This window comes from Nothobranchius furzeri, chromosome 10 (assembly GCF_043380555.1).
Source record: "Nothobranchius furzeri strain GRZ-AD chromosome 10, NfurGRZ-RIMD1, whole genome shotgun sequence".
Taxonomy (NCBI): Eukaryota; Metazoa; Chordata; class Actinopteri; order Cyprinodontiformes; family Nothobranchiidae; genus Nothobranchius; species Nothobranchius furzeri.
Window position 1 is genome coordinate 62,637,650 of NC_091750.1, and position 21,998 is coordinate 62,659,647.

The following is a 21,998-nucleotide window of genomic DNA, read 5'->3' on the forward strand; positions in this document are numbered from 1 at the left end:
GGACAGTTACTCAAAATTGTTATTTATTTATTTTTGCTATTAAGCACAGCTGTTGAAGACTTTATTGCATATGAGCCCTTCCATTTGGACTTCAGTAAGTCAAGCCACCATATTTCATGTTCAGAATGCACATTGTCCACTGAGATGGACATGTAATAAAGTATTTGTAAATTAACAAAATGGTACAAAAAATATTTGTTGAAATTTGTTTCATTCACACCTAAAGATGAATGAAAAAAATAGTTTAAAAAATCATGGTTGAAGATTTCATAATTCATGCATCAGAGGGTTAATGCAACAAAACATCAACAGACCAAGACAATCTTCAGATATCTAACTGCTCGTTTGAGGTTGAGTAAAGAAAACAGTAAAGCAGAAAATAATCAGAAAACCGAGTTGCCATGCATGCACTGCTCACACACACACACACACACACACACACACACACACACACACACACACACACACACACACACACACACACACACACACACACACACGCACGCACGCACGCACGCACACACACACACACACACACCAACATCAAAACACATGACTTGTTTAACAGTTTAATTTTGTATTTTAAAAGAATGATCCAAACCATTCTAACTAAAAAGTTCAGTTTGAAGACATAAGAGAATCCACAATTTTGCTCTGGATTGTTCGGTTAGGAAAGAGGAGTTTGTAAGGAATATTTATTCACTGTCAATTGTTTAAACACTACAATATTGTTTGTTTAGCAAATTAATATATCGAGTTTTATTTAATCTTTATTAATTGTGACCGGTTATCAATTTGAAAGTTTTATTGACCTTACAACACCAACTCATTTTTGAAAAAGACGAATTTGTTGGCCAGTTTTTCGTTCATTTCCGAACTCCAGTCCAGTTGGTGGCGGTAATGCACACTTGTCGTTGGTAATCACAGTTTCGTCGCGGCCACCGTAGTTCACGTGGGTAATCAAAACATCATGGCGGCTGGTTTCAAGTAAGTCATTTTTAACATGTATTTTTCTTTATATTCAGACTTTGATTTTCATCAAATATATATCATCGATATATTTAATGTTCAGTGTTATATCTAAATTTAGTTTGCTTGTCAAAAAATACAGAAACAACATTTCTGTGACGTCAGTTGGGCTAGTGACGGGATAGTACACTTTATTTGTTAGATTTATCGGTCTGCTGTTTATTGCAGGATCGCACGTGTTTGTTACTAATTTGTCTTATTTAATTTCTTTAAACTTTCAGGACGGCGGAGCCTCTGGAGTATCACAGGAGCTTTTTGGTTCGTCAAATACATACAAACTATACCCAGTAGAAACCCATAAATGTTATTATTATTGTTATTAGTGTCATTGTAATTGCAAATGCTTCATTTGCAGAAAGAAAATTGTAGACCTGATGGGCGGGAGTTGTCTGAATTTAGAAGTACAACCTTAAACATTGGTAAGAAAATAAATTAAATGTTTCCTCCCTGTAATAAAACATAATTTTAGATATGATGTAAATAAAATAATATGTACTTCTAATACAAAATGAGTCGGCTCATATTTTTTCAACTCCAACATTTTCCAGTGCCTAAAGGGCTGATCACTGCCAGCTGTAACAGTTTTTACTTATTTTCTGTTCAGGGTCTATTTCCACTGCAGACGGCTCCGCTCTGGTAAAGCTGGGAAACACCACGATCATCTGTGGCATCAAAGCGGTACTGGTGCACAATGACTCAAACCGCTACTGCTAAGATTTCTTTAGGTGTTAAAGTCATGTGTTCATATGCAGGAGCTGACTAACCCTACTGTGGATGCACCTGGTAAAGGTTACATAGGTAAGTTCTGAACACATTTTACAGCCTCCTTGTTTCCATCAGGTTTTCATTGCTTAATTCTTTATCTCGTATTTTCTGTTTGATTCTGTATTTTATTATGACATCATCATCTGTCTATATATGTTTTAAAAAAGTGCCCAATGTAGACCTGCCACCCCTGTGTTCGTCCCGCTTCCGACCAGGCCCACCAGGGGAACAGGCCCAGGCTGCCAGCCAGTTCATCGCTGATATCATTGAGAGGTGTGTTAAGCCTTCAAACACCTTTAGTTTCCAGCTGTAGTGTTTCTGCCACTGCTTTGACTTAACCTTCATGTGTCGTGCAGCTCTGAGGTGATCAAGAAAGAAGACTTGTGCATTGGCCGAGGAAAGGTGATTTTAGACTCATGTGTGGACTTTATTTGTTGTAATATATTCAATCATAATTCTGCTAAATCTTGTTGCAGCTCTGCTGGGTCCTCTACTGTGACATCATGTGTCTCGACTATGACGGGAACATCCTAGATGCTTGTGTTGTCGCCCTTCTGGCTGCCCTGAAAACCAGTAAGTAGGGTTGAGACTTTACTGAAACGGTGCATGTAATAAATAAAATAAATCTATCTTTTAGTAATCTTTCCCTGCAGCACAACTCCCAGAAGTCACCATCAACAAAGAGACGTCCGCCCCGGAGGTGAATTTTGAAAAGAAACACAAACTTAACATTCACCGACATCCAGTCAGCGTCTCCTTTTGCATCTTTGATGAGTACGTTTGTTTGATTTCAATTCAATTTTTATTTTAGGTACAAGTGCCATTTTGTTCTTCTTTAAGCCTTTTTGGTTTTCCTGTGCAGCTCCATACTGATCGTAGACCCCACCGCCGAGGAGGAGAGCCTGTCGACGGCACGCCTCACTGTGGTGATGGATGAGGAAGATCAGCTGTGCTCCTTACATAAACCAGGTCAGAGATGGCACATCTGTGATCTTTAGATTTGTGGTGCTTCTGCCATGAAATAAAGCTTCAGATTATTTTGAGTATTTTGAGAAAACGGGGATAAAAGGCTCTGCAAACTTTGCCTCCAGGTGGAACGCCACTGTCGGGAGAGAAGCTGCAGGAGTGCATCAAAAGAGCAACGGCACGAAAGGGAGAGATCCACAAACTTATTGAGAAAGTCATAAAAAGCATGAAGACAGCTCAATAAATACACTCAGACAACATTTTTTATCTAAAAGTTGTATTTTCCACTGTCAATATATATTCTTTTTTAATAACAATAAAACTGCTGACAAAGACTTAAAAAAATTATCTTTTCAGTGTCCAGAAATGTCTCACGCACACTTAGCTGATGTCTTAATTCATGTAAGAATATGCTCATGGCTCCTTGTTAAAAGGTAACACCTTTTGAAAATCTGCTGTACAAACGCACGCCGTCTTGCATGATGACTCTGAGTCCTCGCGTGAGCCCTGCGCCGGAATACTCCCCAAGATCAGATTTGCATTTTCACGTCGTGGACACGTGGACGGCTTGGTGTTGCTAATCTGTGCTTAAAGGGCAGCCTCATGCGAAATTCTCTTTAAAATGTCCTCTCACTCCACAGGGCCTCGGCAGAGAAAAGTCTTCCGAAAGTAGAAATATGTAACCGTGGAAGCTCGTTACCTACAAGACCCGTCTTCTTCTTGATCATCTGAAAAAAAATATCACCAAGGCTCTTAGAGCTTCGGGCTTCCTGCTGTAGAAACCAGTTCCCCCACAGTGGACAAAGGTTTGGTTTTCAGAAAACATCTGAGAACCAAATCATAAAAATTTTTCTGTTAGAAAAAAAGTCTTTTTTTATTTGTTTTGACTGCCATCTCCAAAGCGAGGCAGACAATGAGCACAGTATCGATCATTCATGTTCTTGTGCAGCCGGGGGAGGGGCTTTAGTGTGACCCCAGTCTGCTATGATTTAGGGTGAGGCTGCGGCGTGCTCCGTTTCCTCTTACTTCTTGGTTGACTGGCGGTATGTTGCCGTGGCGCTCCCCCCAGAGGAGCTGCTGCTCCCATAGCCATTTGCTGCTGCTGCATTTGGTGCTGCAAGAATTGCAACTGTTCAGTAAAAGAGGAAAAAAAAAAGACATTTTAGGTGATTTTTCCACAATTCCTATTCCTTAAATCTAAGTAAAGTCAGAGTTTAATGCATGAAACCATCTCTTGCATTGTTAACATTAACAGGTGCGGGTGTTAAACGGACTCTGTCGCAGAAATAGGAATGATATTCTGTGGCGTATATTAGTGGAAGTGAGCTAAATGCTGAACTAAAAAAAATCAAGGAGTTTATAGAGGACATATAGATGAGAAGTTAATGGCTTGCAGAGGGAAGGGAGAGGAAGTGTTGGGGAGTGAGTGAGGCAGGATGCAGTCAAGCAGCATCAGTGTCTCCTGAAGACACAGATTATTGTCTGTGGTCCCAGCAGAGGCCAACATGCAGCCTAGCAACCATGCTTTCTGCTCAGAGAGGAAGTCAGCAGCTTTAACAGAACAAAACTTCAAAGACTCTGGATTCATGCCTGCAGCGGAACAGCTGATCACAAGATGCATTAGGAACCTATAAACTGAACAGAGCCAATAAGAATATTTACCATCATATGGCTAAAATGTGTGGAAGAACATGCCCGACTTTCAGTTTCAATGTTAGTTGCTGCCACTGGAAGTACCATATGTTTTCGTGTGTGTGTGTGTGTGTGTGTGTGTGTGTAACGAACTGGGGCTTTGGTGGACTTTATCAAAGTGTAGAACACAAATTAAGAAAAATATCACACAGAATGGTTTAGATAAAAATATATACGTGATGAGGAAGGGTCTGGTTAAGAATCAGACCGTAGATCCTAGTTTGAAACCTCAACAGTAAGTTTTATGAAGTGGGGTTGTGTGGAGTACTTATGAGAAATCTGTATAAAAAAAAAAAACAAAAGAAAAAAAAATGAATAAAGGGGTTCTCTCACATTCTTCTAAAAACCTCCACCAATAACATGCTTCGGACTGAAAGCAACTATTGGACCATCTGGTTGTCGGTCTCGCAGAACCACCGCACTTCCCTGGGTCCTCCATTCAAAACGCACTCGCGTGTCCAGCAACAGAACACCACTGGTGTGAGAGGTTTGTGGCTCAATAATATCAGAGGAGGAGAAACAGCCAGCTGCTACCACTTCAACTTTAAGACAAACTATCAGACTCTCTAAAAGAAAAAAACACCATTTGAAGTCACCATATCATACCAACTTTATTTATAAAGCACATTTAAAAACGGCATGGCAACCGACCAAAGTGCTGTCACGGACAACAAAAGACGTTTGGACCTAGAAAACGATGTCTGGTGTTTAGTGCTAGCTCGTTTCATCCAGCATCGTGTGTTTCCGGTTCTGACAGAAGCGTCTCTCGGAAGAGACCGAGGGGCGGCGTGAGTCTTCTGTGACCGTGTTTGTGTAAGAAACCGAGCTTGTTCTGTAGATTTGCTATAACAGCTTTAAGATGTAACTCATTTTTCCACCTCTAGGTGGTGCCCTCTAAGAAAAAAACTCCTGATTTCTGCGTCCTAATGTACCGTATTTTCCAGACTATAATCCGCTACTTTTCCCAGGCTTTGAACCATGCGGCTTGAAATGAGGTGCGGCTTTAGTCAACCAGAAAGGATGGATGCTGGAAAGTTTAATGAAGGAATGGTAAAAGGAGTGCTACGGAAAGCGCCCAGGAGGATTTTTTTCACAGTAAAACGGCGCTGCTTGTTTTCCCAGCTTCTCCCTGGGAGGATGACAGCAACACGGAGAGCGACACTGACATGGCCACACTGGACTTCAGTGGTTTCAGTGTGCAGGAGGACGATGAATAAACTAATCAATAACTTTTCTGTTTTGTTTGATACTGATCAGTTCAGTTATGTTCAGTTAAACTACATTTTCAATTCAGTAGATATCTGCGGCTTTTAGCCCGGTGTGGCTTATATTGAGGTGCGCTCTATAGTCTGGAAATTACGGTACTTGTTTCTTCAAAGACTCCTGATACATACTCCACACAACCAGACATCAAAAAAATAAAACATCACACTAGTAAAACAAACAAAAACAGGTTTAAACAAGCCATTTTCACTGTTTATGTATAAAAAGTAGGGGTGGGACTTGATAAAATTTTTTAAAATCTAATTAACTCATTCACTGCCGACAAAAGTCCTCATTTTAAATCCAACCGTTCACTGCCATTGACGACTAAAGTTGTCATTTGCATTTTTTTGCTGTGTGGGCGTCGGAACGAGCCCCCGCACCGTGAGAACAAACATCTCAGCTCTAAAGCCGATCTTCATCCACGTACGTCACACGTCACATGATCAGGAAGCAGAAAATCCATGGGTTAGGAGATCGTTTTGGGCCGCTGCTGTAAAAATAGTGAGGCGTGAAAAGCTTCTGCCGATCACAATTCGACAACGGATTCTGCGAGACGGATAAAGCTCGAAATGCGTGGATTCTTCCTGATGTAAGAGGTGAGTCTACTCTTTGTTTTGGTAGTTTTGGCGTTGACATCATCATAGAGCGCAACGTTCTGTGACTCTTAAAAAACAGTAAAATTGATTTAAAACGCTGGCAGCGAAGGGCTTTTCTGATCAGGAAATGGCTGGCAGTGAATGAGTTAATTAGAGGCTTGGTAATTCTTAATTTCTGAAAAAAAAAAACTATGCTTTTTAATTATTTAAATGTCACCGTGTTATATGAAACAAACCACCAATTAACACAATTTCATAATTGCAAGTAGAAAACACCCTGAGCCTTTAAACTGTCACTCAGTCTGGTTGAATTACTGAAATAAATGATCTTTTGCACCATATTCTAATTTTTTCAGTTTCACTTTTATGTATAATTGGGTGTTTTTATCAGCATTTCTATTACTCATAATCTAGTAAAAGCATATATTATGCTATCAATAAAAATCCTTATAAATGATACTAGACCAGGCACAAATCTGACGGAGGACTTAAGTTTACTAACTTGGGTCAGACCCAAACAAGGAATTCAGTGCTGAGGCTGGATAAAGACACAGTAAAGCCGGGCGTACACTGTGCGACTTTTTCACTTTTTTGAGCCGATTTTCCACTCGTGCGAGAATCCACGAGATCGGGGAGAGTTTTGCGCCGAGCGTCGTGTAGTGTACAGGAGGTTACGAGAGGCGATTAACACCACGTGACCAGCTACCGATCAGTAATCGTGAGCTCGCGCAAACTTCTGGCGTGTTTAATATTTTGCTCGTCCCTCGTGAGGGTATCGCACTGTTGAAGCGGCGCTGCGAGCAGCTGCGACCCAAAAAGTACCAGAACCGCTCACGGCGCATGCGCAATCCTGCATCAATACCGCTCGCCCGCTATTTCCCAAATAACACACGTTGTTCGTTTTTGTTTCTACATGTTTTTTTACTCACAAAGATTGTCAAGAAGGCGTGTTTGTCGTGTTCATGTCAAATTAAACTGATCACATAACACAGATTTACTTTCTTTATTTCGTTTTCCTCATCCAACCCCTTAAATCCCTGTGTGTCCTCCTGCAGCACTCCTGAAGGACAACAGGCAAGACAAGACAAAAAAGTCTGCCGTGTTGAGTAAAAACTGCTATTTTTAGCATATTTTTAGGGCCGACGTGTTGCTACCAGACGTACAGTGTGAGCAGTCAGGTCGCATCCGATGACTGGGTCGTGCAGTTTGAGCACATGACTCGTGAGATCTGCCCTGCGAGGAAGTCGTACAGTTTGAGCTGAAACTGAGTGCTACAAGTGAAAAAGTCGCACAGTGTACGCACGGCTTTAGGAATTAATGATGACATCATTCCTTACATGGGAAGTCCCACCCTCACACCAAAAAGGGTATAGCTGCAGTTTCACGCCCGCAGCAGCAAATCTGCGGGTCTCCAGGTCTGCGACCTGATCCCATCTTCCTTGTTCCTCACTGGCCCTGCATGTAAACATTCGCCCCTTTAGCTCCGATCGGCTGACGACCCCTTCGACACACTTCCCGGCTGAATTAAAGTAATGTACGTAATGCATAGACAGTCACTCATAAAAATATAGTAAACCGACAGAATTGTTTAGAAAATGATAATAAAGTTTTAGGAGTGATACTGTTGCTTTAAAACACGTTGTTTGACTGTTTAGATTAGTGAGAACTCGAGCATTTGCCCAGCTGTTCGTCACAGTGTTCAGCTTCTGCAACATTTTATTTTTTTGTGTAAATGGATGTCAATGTTGCCGTATTACTTGGATCTGTGGCTGGTGCTGCTGCTGAAGCCTTGAAGAAGGCAGCGGGGGCCCAGACCCGTCCAGCCCACAGCCCAACTGGGACAGCACTACGGGGAGGGAAGGAGGGAGGAAGGGAGGGAGGGAGGATGTCCCAGAAGGATGGGTGTGATGGCAAAGGGGACAAGCAGAAAGGATGGAGTAAAGCATGAAGAGAAGGTAAGCACAAGAATAGATTGATACGAATGAAGGGGGAAATGGGGGTGGTGGACTTAGGCATAACCACACAGGCATGAGATGAAACAAAGAGTGACAGAAATGTGCACAAATTAGGGACAAAGAGAAAAGGTGTGAAAGGTCAGAATGTTGAGGAAGAGGAAAGAAGCATGGGGTAAAGAAAGAAGGGTGGGGCAAAAAGAAAAGAAAAGAAGAGAGAATGTAGCAGAGAAGAGGGGGAAAGTTGAGTCTCTCCTGTCAGTGTTACAAGCCCCTTTGAGAGGAAGCAAAGCTAACTTTAGCAAGATTATCACGCTTTAGTCACATTTACAACAATGAATACTTTAGTAAATCTCATCTGATTAGTGAGTCAGTGGGATGTGTCATGTTGACACAATGCAGATTAAAGGAGCGAGTGGCTGTAACGTGGACTTGTGCACTGGTGTGAATCCTACCTGGTGCCTGAGGAGACATGAAGCCCCCGACCCCCAGGTTGATGACAGCGGTTTGCTGGTTTCCTAAACTCTGATCTGATCCTTGGTCGCTCTAAAGGGAAGATGAAACGCAACACAAACCATCAGAGCCCACACAGACCGACAGTCACACTGGGAGGTTTATGGGCACGGGTTTAGAGAACTAAATACAGTTTTTTGACTCTGGTCTTTACTGCAGGAATGTGTCTGAATGTCTCACCATCTCCCCCTGCTGCTGAGGACTGGATGTGGCTGACTGACTTTGCTGAGGGGAGAACTGGGACAGCTGCTGCTGCTGCAGAGAGTTAAAGATGTAAGGACCCGTGGGGATCTGTAGATGGACACACAACAAACAAAAAAGTGGGAGGAATAAAACAAGTGGTGGGGTGAATGGTTGGTAGGAGGAAGGGCAGAGGGAAAGAAGTAATTAACACATAATGGACAGTAGAGAGGAAAGGAAATGGGAGTTAAAAGGTGCTCAAAACAGACCGCTATGGGGTAACATTTGTGCCAAAAAATACAGTCTAATTGAAAATATACCTTAATAAAAGTGTGAATTTCAAAAGCACAAAAATCACTAATGAACTAATTCATAAAAATATTTATATTTTAAAACAACATATTTTTTTCATTAACACCTTTTTTTCTGTATTACTTAGACTATTTAGTGTTGGCTCGGCAGCATCCTTCTGGATCACTGAAAGAATCTCAGCTCCCTCCAGAGGAGGGGGACATCCTTTTGGGATACACACTCACCCTTGAACCATTAAGAAGTAACAAATAACTGAGTCTTTCCTGTTTCATTTAGCCTTCTTATCTACTTAATCCTGGTATGGTAAAATGCACAATAAGATCGCCGTTTATTCTCATTAATTAGGGAACCTATTCTATTTATACAGGTATCTTCTTCTGCAATATGTTTTGTTTTATTGTTTTATTTTGATCAACAATTTCCACATATAAATTTAACTCATTTGTATTATCACAGTTTCTCATTTTATGTCATTTAGATATTGGCTCCGCCTATATGAAGAAGACCAATGAAATTTAGACTTTTTACATCCAGCCTCTGGACTAATCGCCTACACCTGTATATAATTGATGTGACAAACAACACCGATGTAATTCTGATGAAGATGCATTTGGCATCAAAATGCTAGATTAGCTTTTGGATTTTGAACTAATTAAAAACTTTACACACCTGAATGCACCGGTGCAATGGATGATGCGCAGAGCACCGCATTTGACCCGGACTATTTATGCTTTTACTCTGAAGGGCATGCTTGGGTTCTACATACAGCACCTTGCTTTTGTTGCACCTCAATTCTGTTTCTGCTCTTCGTTTTTTGCTTTTGAAGGAAAGGGTCAGAGGACAGGGCACATCGGTGCTTCGATCTCATTGGTTATGAGGATTTGGCTCGAGTTGCTCATTATACTCAAACCCAACCTTTCTTGACTTTTGATTTGATGTCTTTGTTTCTGATTTTTTTTAATGGTTGCTTTATTTGGGTATATTTCTAATGAGACAGTATTTTTTGGTTGATTCTTTTAGCACAAATCTTATCTCGTACATTTCTTATGACCACAGACTCAGAAGCACAAAGATATGTGTCTGACCTAAGATTTTCTCGTTTATATCTGCTACTCTGTGCAATAGGTCTTAGAGCAAATTCAAATGCAGAGGACGGTACACACGTCTCAATGACTAATAATGCTGCAGGAAGGAATCCTTAAATTATGGACGCCACTCAACACTTCCACAAGTGGTGCTTGCAACATTTTAAGCAATGAGGTGAAGGAGGAGGACATATAAGCTACAACATCACGCTTATGAGCATGCTCCTTACTAACTGAAGGAGAGGCATACCTGTAGAAGGTTCAGTGGTCTTAGCCCAGCACCGCTGTTCAGACCAAAATGACTCCCTGCAACACAACAGAAGACCCACATGCATCATTTAGAGTCAAGCACAAGATTTCAGATGAACATTTCTGTAGATTTTAGAAAAAAAAACCACAACAAACTTAAAGGGGCATTATGGAAGTTCGACAGCCAAAACATGTATAGAAATGATAAATTTCTTCTTCATACATTCTCCTGCAATGCCCTGGTCCTGTAGAATGAGCCCTGGCAATTTTACTGTGATTGCCTGTTTTTCTGTAAAATCACAGACAAAGAGAGCTGCTCGGGTCGAGCAGGCTGCTTCATGCGCCTTGACGCTCAAGCATAGCCATCCGAAACGTTCTTTGAACGTTGTTTCAGCTGTGATCAAGAATATAAATGTTACAGATACAAAAGATATCACTGGAGCTGTAGCTCATCTGGTAAGACGTCGGACTTTCGTGCGGACAACCCGGGTTTGATTCTGGATGTGAACATAATTATTTAGAGTTTCTTTTTTACATTAATGATATATTTTTTTTTACAGTACGATGCCCACATTTTTATTTGAGACTCGCCGAATGGCATTGAATTCACAGATAAAAAAGATGTGGGTTCAACTTTCATTTTGGAACAATTTTTCAAGCAAGGGAAGGGAATGATCTGAGCATGCAGGAGGACTGACCCATCATAATCCTTTGTCGGCTGTGCTGAAGAGAAAGGTACAGAACCAAATTATTTAATTAATTAGCTGCGCCTTCTCCTGTCCTCTGGGCCACCCACCCACCCACACACCCACCCACACACACACACACACACACAAGGGACTGTCTCAGCTGTTATTTTCGTTAAGGAGTGTGCACATACAGCATGCGCGCCTCGTGCACGAGCCTACTATTGAAGCTGCCGTTACGCTTTTGGCCTGAGGGGGCAATCGCGAGCATAAAAATTCAAAACTCCGTAAAGTCCCTTTAAGAAGAGAAACTATAAAAAACATGTAACCAAACATAAGTCACATAAAGACTAAAACCAGGCAGCAAACACTAATAAAAACATAAATAAAAGCATAAAATCTGAAAATATCAGCTAATAAGGTGCAGAAGCAATTCAGAGAGGAAACAGGCAGTGTTTTCTTACCGGTCGGGGCTGCAGACTGCATGGTGGGCATCAACCCTCCAGATGGAAGGATTCCACTCAGGTTAAGCCCAGTACCCAGCATGGGGCTGGAGCCGCTCATCAGAGTCTGAGGACTACTGCAGAAACATTTCCAAACCATCATGAAAAAGATTTGCTGCCTAGCGAGTGACAGCGGGTCATTAGAGACTCTTTCCTTACCAGACGGAGCTGACCACATTGATAAAATTCAGCCCAGCTGGGTTGGCCATGACCTGCGACGAGCTGGTTCCCGTGGTGATAGACGTGCCCATGGTGGGCAGAGGGATGGTCATGACAGGCAGGGGCTGGCTCAGAGCCAACTGCTGCTGGGCAAAAGGTGCAAGGAGGGGGGGTTGGGACTGGCTCTGGACGATGGCAGAGTCTGACGGAGTGGGGGTCACTGAGGGGGGAGCAGAGAGAGAGTCGGTGGGATGAGGGGTTGAGCACGGCGTGTTGGTGGGTGTGGGCGTAGAAGGCTTGGGCGTTCCTGATCCTAAATGGAAAAAAGAAAGGTTGGCCAAAAACAAACTCTAAATTTCTCTGGAAGTCAAATTCTCAAACGTTTTTTTTTCTGATTGGTCCCTGATGTTTCACACTCATTCCCATGTTTTTCGATTTTTCAACACCTGGGCTCCTGTCAGAGTAACTCATCAGAATTTTTAAAATAAATAAATAAAAAAGTAAAAGCTACATCTGGAAAACTTGGAGTCATGAGGAAAAACAGCACAGTGGAGCCAGGAGTAAGTCAGACTTGGCTGTACTCACTCTGCGTGGAGCCCATTGGAGAGAGGGAGGCAGGTGACAGCAGGCCCACCTGGCCCAGCTCCAGGGAGTGCTTCCTGCTCAGAGACTGGCTTTTGGCGGGAGGCGGCGGTGGCGTAGGACACTTGAGTAAACCACTGGTAGTTTGTGAACTCAAAAGATTACCTAAAAATTAAAATTTCACCATCATTTTCATCCTCGAGCAGGAAAAGAGCATGTTTAGTTCAATCCTTTAAAAAGATCTAAAACAGGAAGTTAACAGCCTGAGCTCGGTTGGTGATCAGGACTGGAAATAGCGTTGGTGTGTTTGTGTAAATATGACGTACCTGAGGAACTGCTGCCTGACCCTGAAGGCAGTTTAATGGGAGGGGGCCGGTGCTTCACCGATTTCCCGAGCACAGGCGTCTGTACGAGCGAAGAAATACCATCACCCTGCAAATGACGATGAGATAAATCACAATCAAGGCTTCCTATAATGTCAGAACAAGTCATTATGTGATGTTTCAGGCATCACTAACAACAGGAACACACCTCATCTTTGCTGGGGGAGGGAGGCCCTTGTCCTACGCTGCCTGAGTTATGGGACATCTTGACCTGACACTTCACATCTCTCTCATACACCTCTTTGTACTGAGTAAGAAACCTGAGATAACAAGAAAAATAACAGTATATGATGCTGGGTAGCAGCAAAACAACAGGATTAGCATGCAGACAAGTCAGTGCCAAACTCACTTCTCTGCATCGATCTTTGACCCAATGAGGAAACTGTAAAGGCAAAACAAGTCAAATCAAAACCAGCGTTTTAAACACTGTCGGGAATATGAAACATGTCTAGAAGGTCCGTACGGCGGATGAATGAGCTTCAGGTCGGTGCTGTCCTCCTCTGCTTTCCTGTCCTTTGCACAGTAGATCTTCCCGTACACCAGCGGGTCTCCTTTTGACTGGAAGATTGACACCTTGGTCTTTTGAGCTTGGCCTCCCACTTCACACTCAAACGTGTAGTCGTCTATGACTTCCTGTTGAAAGAAAGACGAGCAACGTTTTGTTTATTTCCCAAACTCATGAACAGATAAACGAGCCCTCCTCTTCCAGCAAATTGTTCTGTTTCTATATTCTAGATTTTTTTGTGTTTCTGCTCAGAAATAAAAAAGCAGTTTTCAATTTTATACTTTTTATCTACTGTAAGTTTCTTTGAAGGGGGACATATTATGCAAAACTCACCATTTGCATCCTTGTGTGCTGTGTTAACTGAGTTACTAACAGATTACTGAACATTTTATGCACACACTTGCTGCTGGTTTCTGACAGACATCACTGATCCGTACCCTGAGGGAGCACACGTGCTCCTGCCCCACCTACCTCAGCAGGCCAGATCATGGTTGTGTCTTGTAACTGCAAAGGCTTCTCAACAACAGCATACTTTTCCACCTAGTAAAAAAAATTAAAAAGCACAAAGCCAGAATGTTTTCAGAGGAGTCTCTTTTATACTGCCAGAAAACAAAACTATTCAGTTTTAAAGAAGTATCTAGTTAACACCCTGTTACTTACATCAATCTCCTTTGGAACAGTTAGTTGGCAGTTGTTCTGCTTCCACATGTCAACACACTGCAAGTGTTTTTGTTGAGAGGCAAGGATGACAGGATCAGAAAAAAAAAGGATGGATGAGTCACATTGCAGAAGAGTCCAAACAGCCCTGAGAGCTTAACACTGGGGTGCGTAGTTTAAAACTACTTACATTTCCAACCTTTGATATTTTGAGGTCGATGCCAGGAGTGGGTTTCCTCTCCTTCCTCCTCTGTAGGTAGTCGTAAAGTCGTAGCTGTGGAGGCATGGGCAGTTGGGACAACTCCTGCTGCCTGTTCAGGGCAGCTCGAGAGTGCCTCTTAAAACACCTAGAACAAAAATAACAACTATGTATAAGATCAAAGCAGGGATGTAAGAAAATATCAATATGACAATATATCGCAATATTTTTTTCCTACGATTTTAGGGTTAGGGTTATTGATATTCAAAAACCATGTATCTAATTTCTGGAAGAATTCACAGTCAAACAGTTGTGTATTTTCTTTTTGTGTAATTCAAACGTCGACCACTAGTTGGCAGCAGTGTGCAATGGGGTTTGTTACCACCATTGAAATGCAAATCCCTCTGTTATGGTTCAGATACCTCATTGTAGAGCTTTCCTGTGAAAGCATCATGATTATATGTGTGTGTTGCAAATGTAGTGCCTTTCATAGCATTTTTGTATACTACGCTGTAATTTGTTATGAGTAATTATTTATCATTCGTTTGAGTTTAGGTTCATTATGTACGGTGAATGTGTTATAAGTTTGTTCATGATGTAGACATTTACTGCTTACCGTATATTGGCTTGCCTAACTTTAGCAGAGCCTAAGTTTTGTTTAGTCGGCTGATGGTCAGGGTTGAGATGCAGAGCTGGTGAGTAGTATGATAATTAGTTGTAATTAGGGCTGCACAATATATCGTAAATATATCGTTATCGCGATATCAGCATGCACAATATGCATATCGCAAAGAACAGATAAATATAACAATGAATGGTCAGCTTAAATGTTTGCTACACATGATGAATTCTGTCAATCAAACAAAGTATCATGTTTTTTTTAAACAAATCAAATAGAGCTCTTCATTCATTTGGCCAATCGGGTGGGTTCTCATAGATCAGAGTCCCGCCCCCGAGGCGAACGGCACATAATTTAGATGGTTGGCAAACACCTGAGTTAGCTTTGTTCTGCTCTTTTGCTGATTCTGCTTTTCCTGGGATCCACTGATCGCCTTTTCTTGTTTATTTTCTTTTTCCCTTCCCTCACATGTTTAGCTTTTCTCATTGTTTCTTTGATTTTTGTTCCTGAGTTAAGTTTATATTTATCGCAAGTAATATCGTCATCGCAATATTAATCATTGTTATCGAATATCGCAGGTTTTCCTAATATCGTGCAGCCCTAGTTATGTTCGTGATTTCCTTTGCTTATACGAGTGCCTGTGTGTATGTGTGTTTCATTACAGGTTTACAACCTAATCTCTAGTCGCTACCAATATTTGCTTTTAACTCACAAGTTAATTTGAGACATGAATTGAGGATGCAACTGTTGTGCTAAAAAAAAAGGTAGCGAGACCTTTAGCCGCTACGGCAAAGCAAATGTTGTGTGTTGTCCTGTCGAACGTCAATAAAGGAGTGACCGTGATTGAGTTGTGTCTGCTATACTCTCACAGACACCCCTTTCAGTTGGGGACACCTTTCGCTATATCAGGTAGCTGAGAGGACAACTGAACACTCATGTTAAACATGTTAAGTATCAGTTTGGACTGTTTATTCAATTTCTACAACAAATTCAGAAAAAAAAAATGCTAATAATGTCTGACTGAATGAATCGCGATATATCTTGTTATCGTATCGCCTCCCCTGTATCGAGATACGCATTGCATCACCAGAACATCACCAATACACATCCCTCGATTTTCTTGCTTTGACTGTTTATTTTACTTTTTATTCACAAATATCTCTTTAATTTTATATTTTAGTTCAAAGGGTTTTCCTAATGTAACTAAATATTATAGGAGTGTGTTTAGTACCGTTTCATAGAGCGAGTGTTCATTTTCTGTTTGTTGTAGAGCAGGCGGTTGGCTGTGCAAGTCACAGAAATGGAAGGGTCCAGGCACAGAGGTTCAGCTGTGGCCAAAATCAACTGACTCTCCAGCTGCAGTTTGTCATCCTGGAAGAGAAAGGAAAGGCATCAAAAGTGATTCAGGCTTAAAAGGTTTACGCCCAAAGAAAAATAAACTTTATAGTACACAGAGTAAACGTGAATATAGATAACTGGATGTTTAGACTCTGGTCATTCAAAGCAAATTTGCCAAAGATGTTAGCTTACAATTTTTTTTCATGCCTCATAACAACATTCCAACATAGTATAGCTAAAAAGATTCACATCTTTAAATGGATACTTTGCTTTTAGTACCCCCTAGTGTCAGTTAAACCAAAAGTAAAACCTATCTGCTCGCCATGCCTTCGTCTTTTTAACACTTTAATCGAACTGCTGAAATGTCTCCACAGCCTTGATTAGTTTCTACAGGAGAGGTTCGTCACAAAATTAAACAAATCAGCTGTGTTCAAGATCTAAAACATACAGGAAACGTGCTGGAAGCAGACTCCAGAGCCAGGCTTGTCAGCTCCACATTACGAAGCCCGACAGGGACCGGACTGGTACTCTGAAGTTGCAAGTGTGATATTCTGGCCACATATTTTGGTCTGTGTGACATTTCATTTGCCCTGTAAATGGTTTGTTTAGCACAAACGGGCTCAAGAAAATGATTTAAAAATATGAAAAAGTTGCACAGTACACCTTTAATAGCGAACACATTACCTGCGTCCACTTGTGGTGGTCACTGGTCATGGCATGGACATCACAGATAAGAGTCTGCAGGACAAAAATACATCCAACCAGTAAAAACAATGCTGTCCTTCTAATGACATCATTCCATCTAAACAACTTTTACCTGCATGGTTGGCCGTAGCAGGATGTGCCTGCTCTGATAGGTGGGAATCTTGGTATTACCGGCTTGTCTGTAGTCTCTCACCTCTACTATCACACAGCCACAATGAAAGATGTTCATCTGAGAAATAACAGGGAGTACATCAACAATCATTTCAGAGCCAGATATTTAGAGTTAATTTATTAGGAAGAACTGCTCTCATGTGTTAATGTATACTGTCTATGTTAGCTAAATTATGCACACCTGTGATTTCTCCAACAGATCCACCAGAACGGGAGGTAATTCTTCAGCATCCAGGAACTCCAGAAGCTCTCTTTCTTCATACGGCAGGCGGATGGTTTCAGAATCTAGACAGCAGCGCAAACATGAACTTTACTGATGATACAACCGTTTAACAGTTGTGTTTGCTCCACAGTTATTACCAGATCCATTTTTGCCCCTGAGCATTAAGGAATAGCCTTCATTCCCAGGGTACAGGTTGACTACCAGAGATGACAGAGACTCCTGAGACACGAGCTTTTCCAGTAGATTCACATTTCTTCTCAGATTCTTCAAAAACACAGAGAAACACAGAGTTTGTAAGACTTACATAGGGATGCACCGATATAGAAATGTGGGCCGATATTGATATCTGATCAAAATATTGATGTGATATGTGATAACCAACATATACAGATATTACATTAATATAAGTTAATATAAATATGGATGCAAGAAAATACTGATGCACTGAAACATCACAATATTTCGTGTTCTGAAAATGAATCGATATTTATTTACAGTAAATACATTTTTATTGAGGATTTACATGCAAACATTTATTGTATTTCCTTTTTGAGGTGCAATTCAAACTCTGACTTCTAGGTGGCAGCAGTTTTAACCGCACTTGATCTGATGGAACAACAAACTCGCTCGATAACGCTAGATGTGTAATCTAAGTGTCTGGCCTGAGTTTTCCAATTAAATTCAGTCTTAAAAATTGAAAATATCATTCAGCTTTTAGTGTAACAATATATCATATCGCCTCCTCGGTATGTTTCGCCAGATTCTTGCCAATACACACATTTAATTTATAAAAACATATATATAAGTATAATTTATTATTATTACATACACACCTCACACATTTACGCTTCTCAGATGTTTGCTATCAATGTCGCATGAACGAACAATATGCACGGTCTCACCCCCCACCCCAGAAACAGAAAAACAAACTGGTACTAAAAGCACTTGATAAAGTTAAAGTCCCATTAGTTGTCACACTGGTGTGTGAAATCTGTTCTCCGCACTTGACCCATCCCCTGGGAGAGTGGTGAGCAGACGGCCGCACTCGGAAACCCCTTAATGCGGAGTGTCAAGCAGGAAAGCATTGGGTCCCCTTTCACCATGGATTTGAACCCACGATCTCCAGTCTCAGGGCTAACACACATACCACTAGCCCAGTTTAACTTATTGGACCAATAACTAGATTGATGTTGGTATATTGTGAATCTCTACTGTGTATACATGAAAATGTATAAAGACAGCAACTCACATTTTAGGAATGTGTAATAAAATAGGGTGTGCTGCTGAAAATGCTGATTATTTCTGTTGATAAATCTCATATACCGTAAATCCTCTAATATTAGCCTGTATTTAATTAACTGCCGGGTATCATATTTTGGCCGGTGTTGGAGTTGGTGGAGGTGAATAATGGCCGGTTTTTTATTGTGGCCGGGTGGAATGTGGTAACAAGCAAGTACGGGGGGTGGTTGTGTCATTCGTCTCACTTTTGATTTGCCAGTGATAGACCGCGGGGGTAACTTTAACCGTGCAGAGATGAAGAGGAGGCGAAAATTTGATATCAAGTTCAACGAGAACGTGCTGATTATGCTGCAGAACACTCTGGGGAGCAGTAGCAGGGGTTGTATGAACTAGTCACTAGTCGACTTCACCGCTCTATAGTGACTTTTTATGCCCGTCATCGACTAGTCGCTGTCACGTCATAATGACCGGCAAGATGCAGTCCACGGAAAAGACAGCAGCCTGCTGTCAGCAGGTGACGAGCTCCTGCGTGTCGGGAGGCAACGCGCTGTGCCAGAGCGTCGGTACTGACACCCGCAGTAAAACGGACATTTAACCAAATTGTGACCTTTGTCCTCTTGCAATTTAACATTCACCTCACCCCCATCCTAACCTTAACCAGCTTGCGCATGCAAAGCTGTGATTGTTGACGCGCTCCAGACATCTGCGTCCTGAGCACGGCCACAGTAACATTATCAAATCAGGTGTTGCCACCTCAAAAAACTAATTTAACACGCGATCGTTCATGTCGGCTCATTTCCTTTTATGTTTTCTGTCTTTTATTCTTTTATTTGTGCCAGATGTGTTTCGCTGCTTTGGATTGGGGCACATCACCTGTTTTGTCCTCAGTGACGCACCTAACTGATGTGGCCGGCGAGCAGTGGCACTCCGCTGTTTTTGCGGTCGGTAGATCTTTTAGAACTGCAGTTCAAAGGTAACTCATAAGGTGAATATGTATGAACCCAGGTAGCAGTTTTTCTTTAGGGATTGAGAGGAGATGCAGGAGGATAATAAACAGGCAGGACAGAAAAATAGTCAAATAAAAACAAGTTAGTTTTTGTACCTGCTGGTTGCAACAAACAGACACCATTGAAGGTAATCAGAAGTGAGGAACAGAAAATGAAAAAATTATTTTAATGTTTAGAGCAGCAGGAACTCCGAGACGCTGCAGGCGCATCAGTGAGTTTGCGGCCGCTGGGGGGGGGGGCTGAAGCAGAAACTACCGTTGTTAAAAGAAATGTGTTTAACTTTGAAAATGTGGGCGCAATTTTAATTATCAAAAATTCCAGCGAACCATTAGTTCATTTTGCTCAAATAGAAATTGAGGCCTGCCTCTAATTCTGGTCCTCCTTCCAATAAAGGCCTGGAGCTTGATGAGCTTGAGTCAAATACAGGCCCGGGCCTGTATTAGAGGATTTACGTTATTTTGTTTTTGACTGAGCTGGTTATTTGTACAGCCACAAAGACCTGAACTAAAAAAAATTCAGGTTGTGACAGCTTAATAGGTATTGGAGTAAAACTACCCAAGTTCTCTCCTTTCTTATCTATTCTTTTGGAAAATTGAGTAAACAAACCTTTAACTCTGGCTCTTTTTCACATTCCTCCACATAAAGCTCATAGAGCTTCTGGTACAAACTCTTCTTCCCGCTAGACGAAGTTCTTCTTTTGGCTGGTCGCTGTCGAGCACTTTCGACAATGTACTATACAACAGATAAACAAAAAAAAAACGCTTTGTTAGATATATGCTCGTAACAGCTGCTTAAAATTAACATTCAACATGTAATTAATGTGTTCTTCTGCAGAGATGTGAAACAGATTGAAATCGTGTTTTACCTCGGCTCGATCCAATGCATACTCCAAAACTTTTTGCTTGAAAGTAGAAAAAAAAAACCTACATTTGATCACTTACAATTAAAAACAAATGAATAGAAAGGAGAACAGGATCACGTGCAAGGGGGTTCTGCTTGGGTCGTGTTTAGCTGACGTGAATAATCCAATCATTGCTGTGAAAACAAGCTAAACAGATCAAGATGAATGAACTGAAAGAGATCTGATTTACCATTGTGGTCCACCGCCAGCTGCAAGGCGAGAGACAGTATAAGATGCTGTCCTTTCTGCCCCACACTGTCACCTTCTTAGAGTGACCATTCACACCCTGCACAACAGAAACAAACAGCGGGACAAAACAAGTTTAAATGACCAGAGAAACGTGCACTCAAAGGGACCGGTGGTTTCTTTACTGTGAAAATGTCAAATAAGGTGGCTGGCAATCCGTCAGATCCAACTACAAGGACAATTTGTTTCATCCAAGTTGTTAGATCAGTTATTCGTGTTTAAAATTCGGCAAATAAGACACCGAAACAAGCGCGGAGTCAATTAAATAGCATTATTGTGATGAGCGTAACTCTAATGAGTGTGAGTGGAGTCCGGAGTGGGTCAACAGCAACAAGCTCGGTGATGTCTGACCGCTGAGGCTAACGCAGCTAACCGTTGCGAGTGTGGGAAAGCTGGAAGTTAAAAGCTCCGCTAACGCTTCTACGTCGTCTGAGACGCCACCACACACACCGACGTCAGTACCAATAAACTGCTTCCACTTGCCTTCGAGATTGCATGGCGGTCGACAGTAGCCGTAACGCAAGAAAACAAAATGAAATTGAAATATCAGTGTCTTCATTGAAAAAAAGTCCGAGCAGCAGCCATTTTCTTCCAGTGTGACAACAACAGCTAAACTTCCGGTTTGAGCGGAGGTGGGCGGAGCTTCCCAGAGCCTCGACCTACAACCAACTGATAAACTTTGTACCGGTTTTTTGTGATTAAAACCGGCTTTTAAATTAATTATTATTTAGAAGATGGTCTTTGATTTAAATCAAACAAACCCATTACATAAAAAACAAATTAAATCACCAAAAATATGTCAGAAGACACAATTTAAATCATAAATGTGCATTTTTCAGCAGTAAAACCCAGTAACTAAAATCCTTAAGCATAAAACATGCGGCCAATTTATGTCACATCAGGGTTTCCTTTCAAATGTATATTGATGCACGTTTGGGCTTCTTGTGCAAAAATTTGCACCCAGTGGTGACCGTGCCCCAGAAAATGTTCATGGGGGGACGGACATAACCAGTGAATATTATGGAGTTGCACCAGATTGATCTCTGTTGTAACTCAGAGAGTTTGGTGTGCAGTTGTGCATTGCTACATTGATTCTTTTTCATTATAAAACTTGGCCTCTGCATTCAGCACAATTGCTTGCCTCAAATTTGAGAAAAACAAACATTACAGAAAAAAGACAAAAAATCATTTCAGTTATTGTTTCAAATGTTAATGTTTTAGAAAATTAAAAATTTTAGTTTGCTTATTGGTGTCTTGACTAACACATCCA

At 41.4% G+C, this 21,998-nt stretch overlaps 2 protein-coding genes across 4 annotated transcripts; one reads left to right on the forward strand and one right to left on the reverse strand.

Annotated features, from left to right (window-relative positions):
- Window positions 1–905: 905 nt before the first annotated feature.
- On the forward strand, window positions 906–3,105 carry exosc8 (exosome component 8). Its single transcript, XM_015968334.3, has 11 exons — window positions 906–987; window positions 1,251–1,287; window positions 1,385–1,448; window positions 1,634–1,707; window positions 1,782–1,827; window positions 1,962–2,067; window positions 2,151–2,196; window positions 2,271–2,367; window positions 2,448–2,568; window positions 2,657–2,763; window positions 2,886–3,105. The coding sequence occupies exons 1-11, from the start codon at window positions 971–973 to the stop codon at window positions 3,002–3,004; spliced, it is 834 nt and encodes a 277-aa protein (XP_015823820.3). The 5' UTR covers window positions 906–970; the 3' UTR covers window positions 3,005–3,105.
- A 431-nt stretch (window positions 3,106–3,536) lies between these two features.
- supt20 (SPT20 homolog, SAGA complex component) lies at window positions 3,537–21,336 on the reverse strand. Of its 3 annotated transcripts, none has more exons than XM_070555381.1 (24): window positions 21,212–21,336; window positions 20,673–20,768; window positions 20,447–20,482; window positions 20,188–20,313; window positions 17,473–17,599; window positions 17,294–17,397; window positions 17,054–17,170; window positions 16,921–16,974; window positions 16,130–16,269; window positions 14,271–14,427; window positions 14,084–14,140; window positions 13,895–13,963; window positions 13,382–13,551; window positions 13,268–13,300; window positions 13,067–13,178; window positions 12,862–12,967; window positions 12,539–12,700; window positions 11,954–12,266; window positions 11,756–11,871; window positions 10,607–10,662; window positions 8,960–9,034; window positions 8,722–8,812; window positions 8,072–8,160; window positions 3,537–3,889 (listed from the first exon to the last, which is right to left on the reverse strand). In XM_070555381.1, exons 2-24 carry the CDS (start codon window positions 20,673–20,675, stop codon window positions 3,743–3,745), a joined length of 2,460 nt encoding a protein of 819 aa, XP_070411482.1. In that variant the 5' UTR covers window positions 20,676–20,768; window positions 21,212–21,336; the 3' UTR covers window positions 3,537–3,742. The 3 variants fall into 3 exon arrangements, with proteins under 3 accessions (XP_070411482.1, XP_015823817.3, XP_015823819.3); XM_015968331.3 differs by having other exon boundaries at window positions 8,960–9,070; XM_015968333.3 differs by lacking the exon at window positions 8,072–8,160 and having other exon boundaries at window positions 3,619–3,889; window positions 8,960–9,070.
- Between the last annotated feature and the right edge of the window lie 662 nt (window positions 21,337–21,998).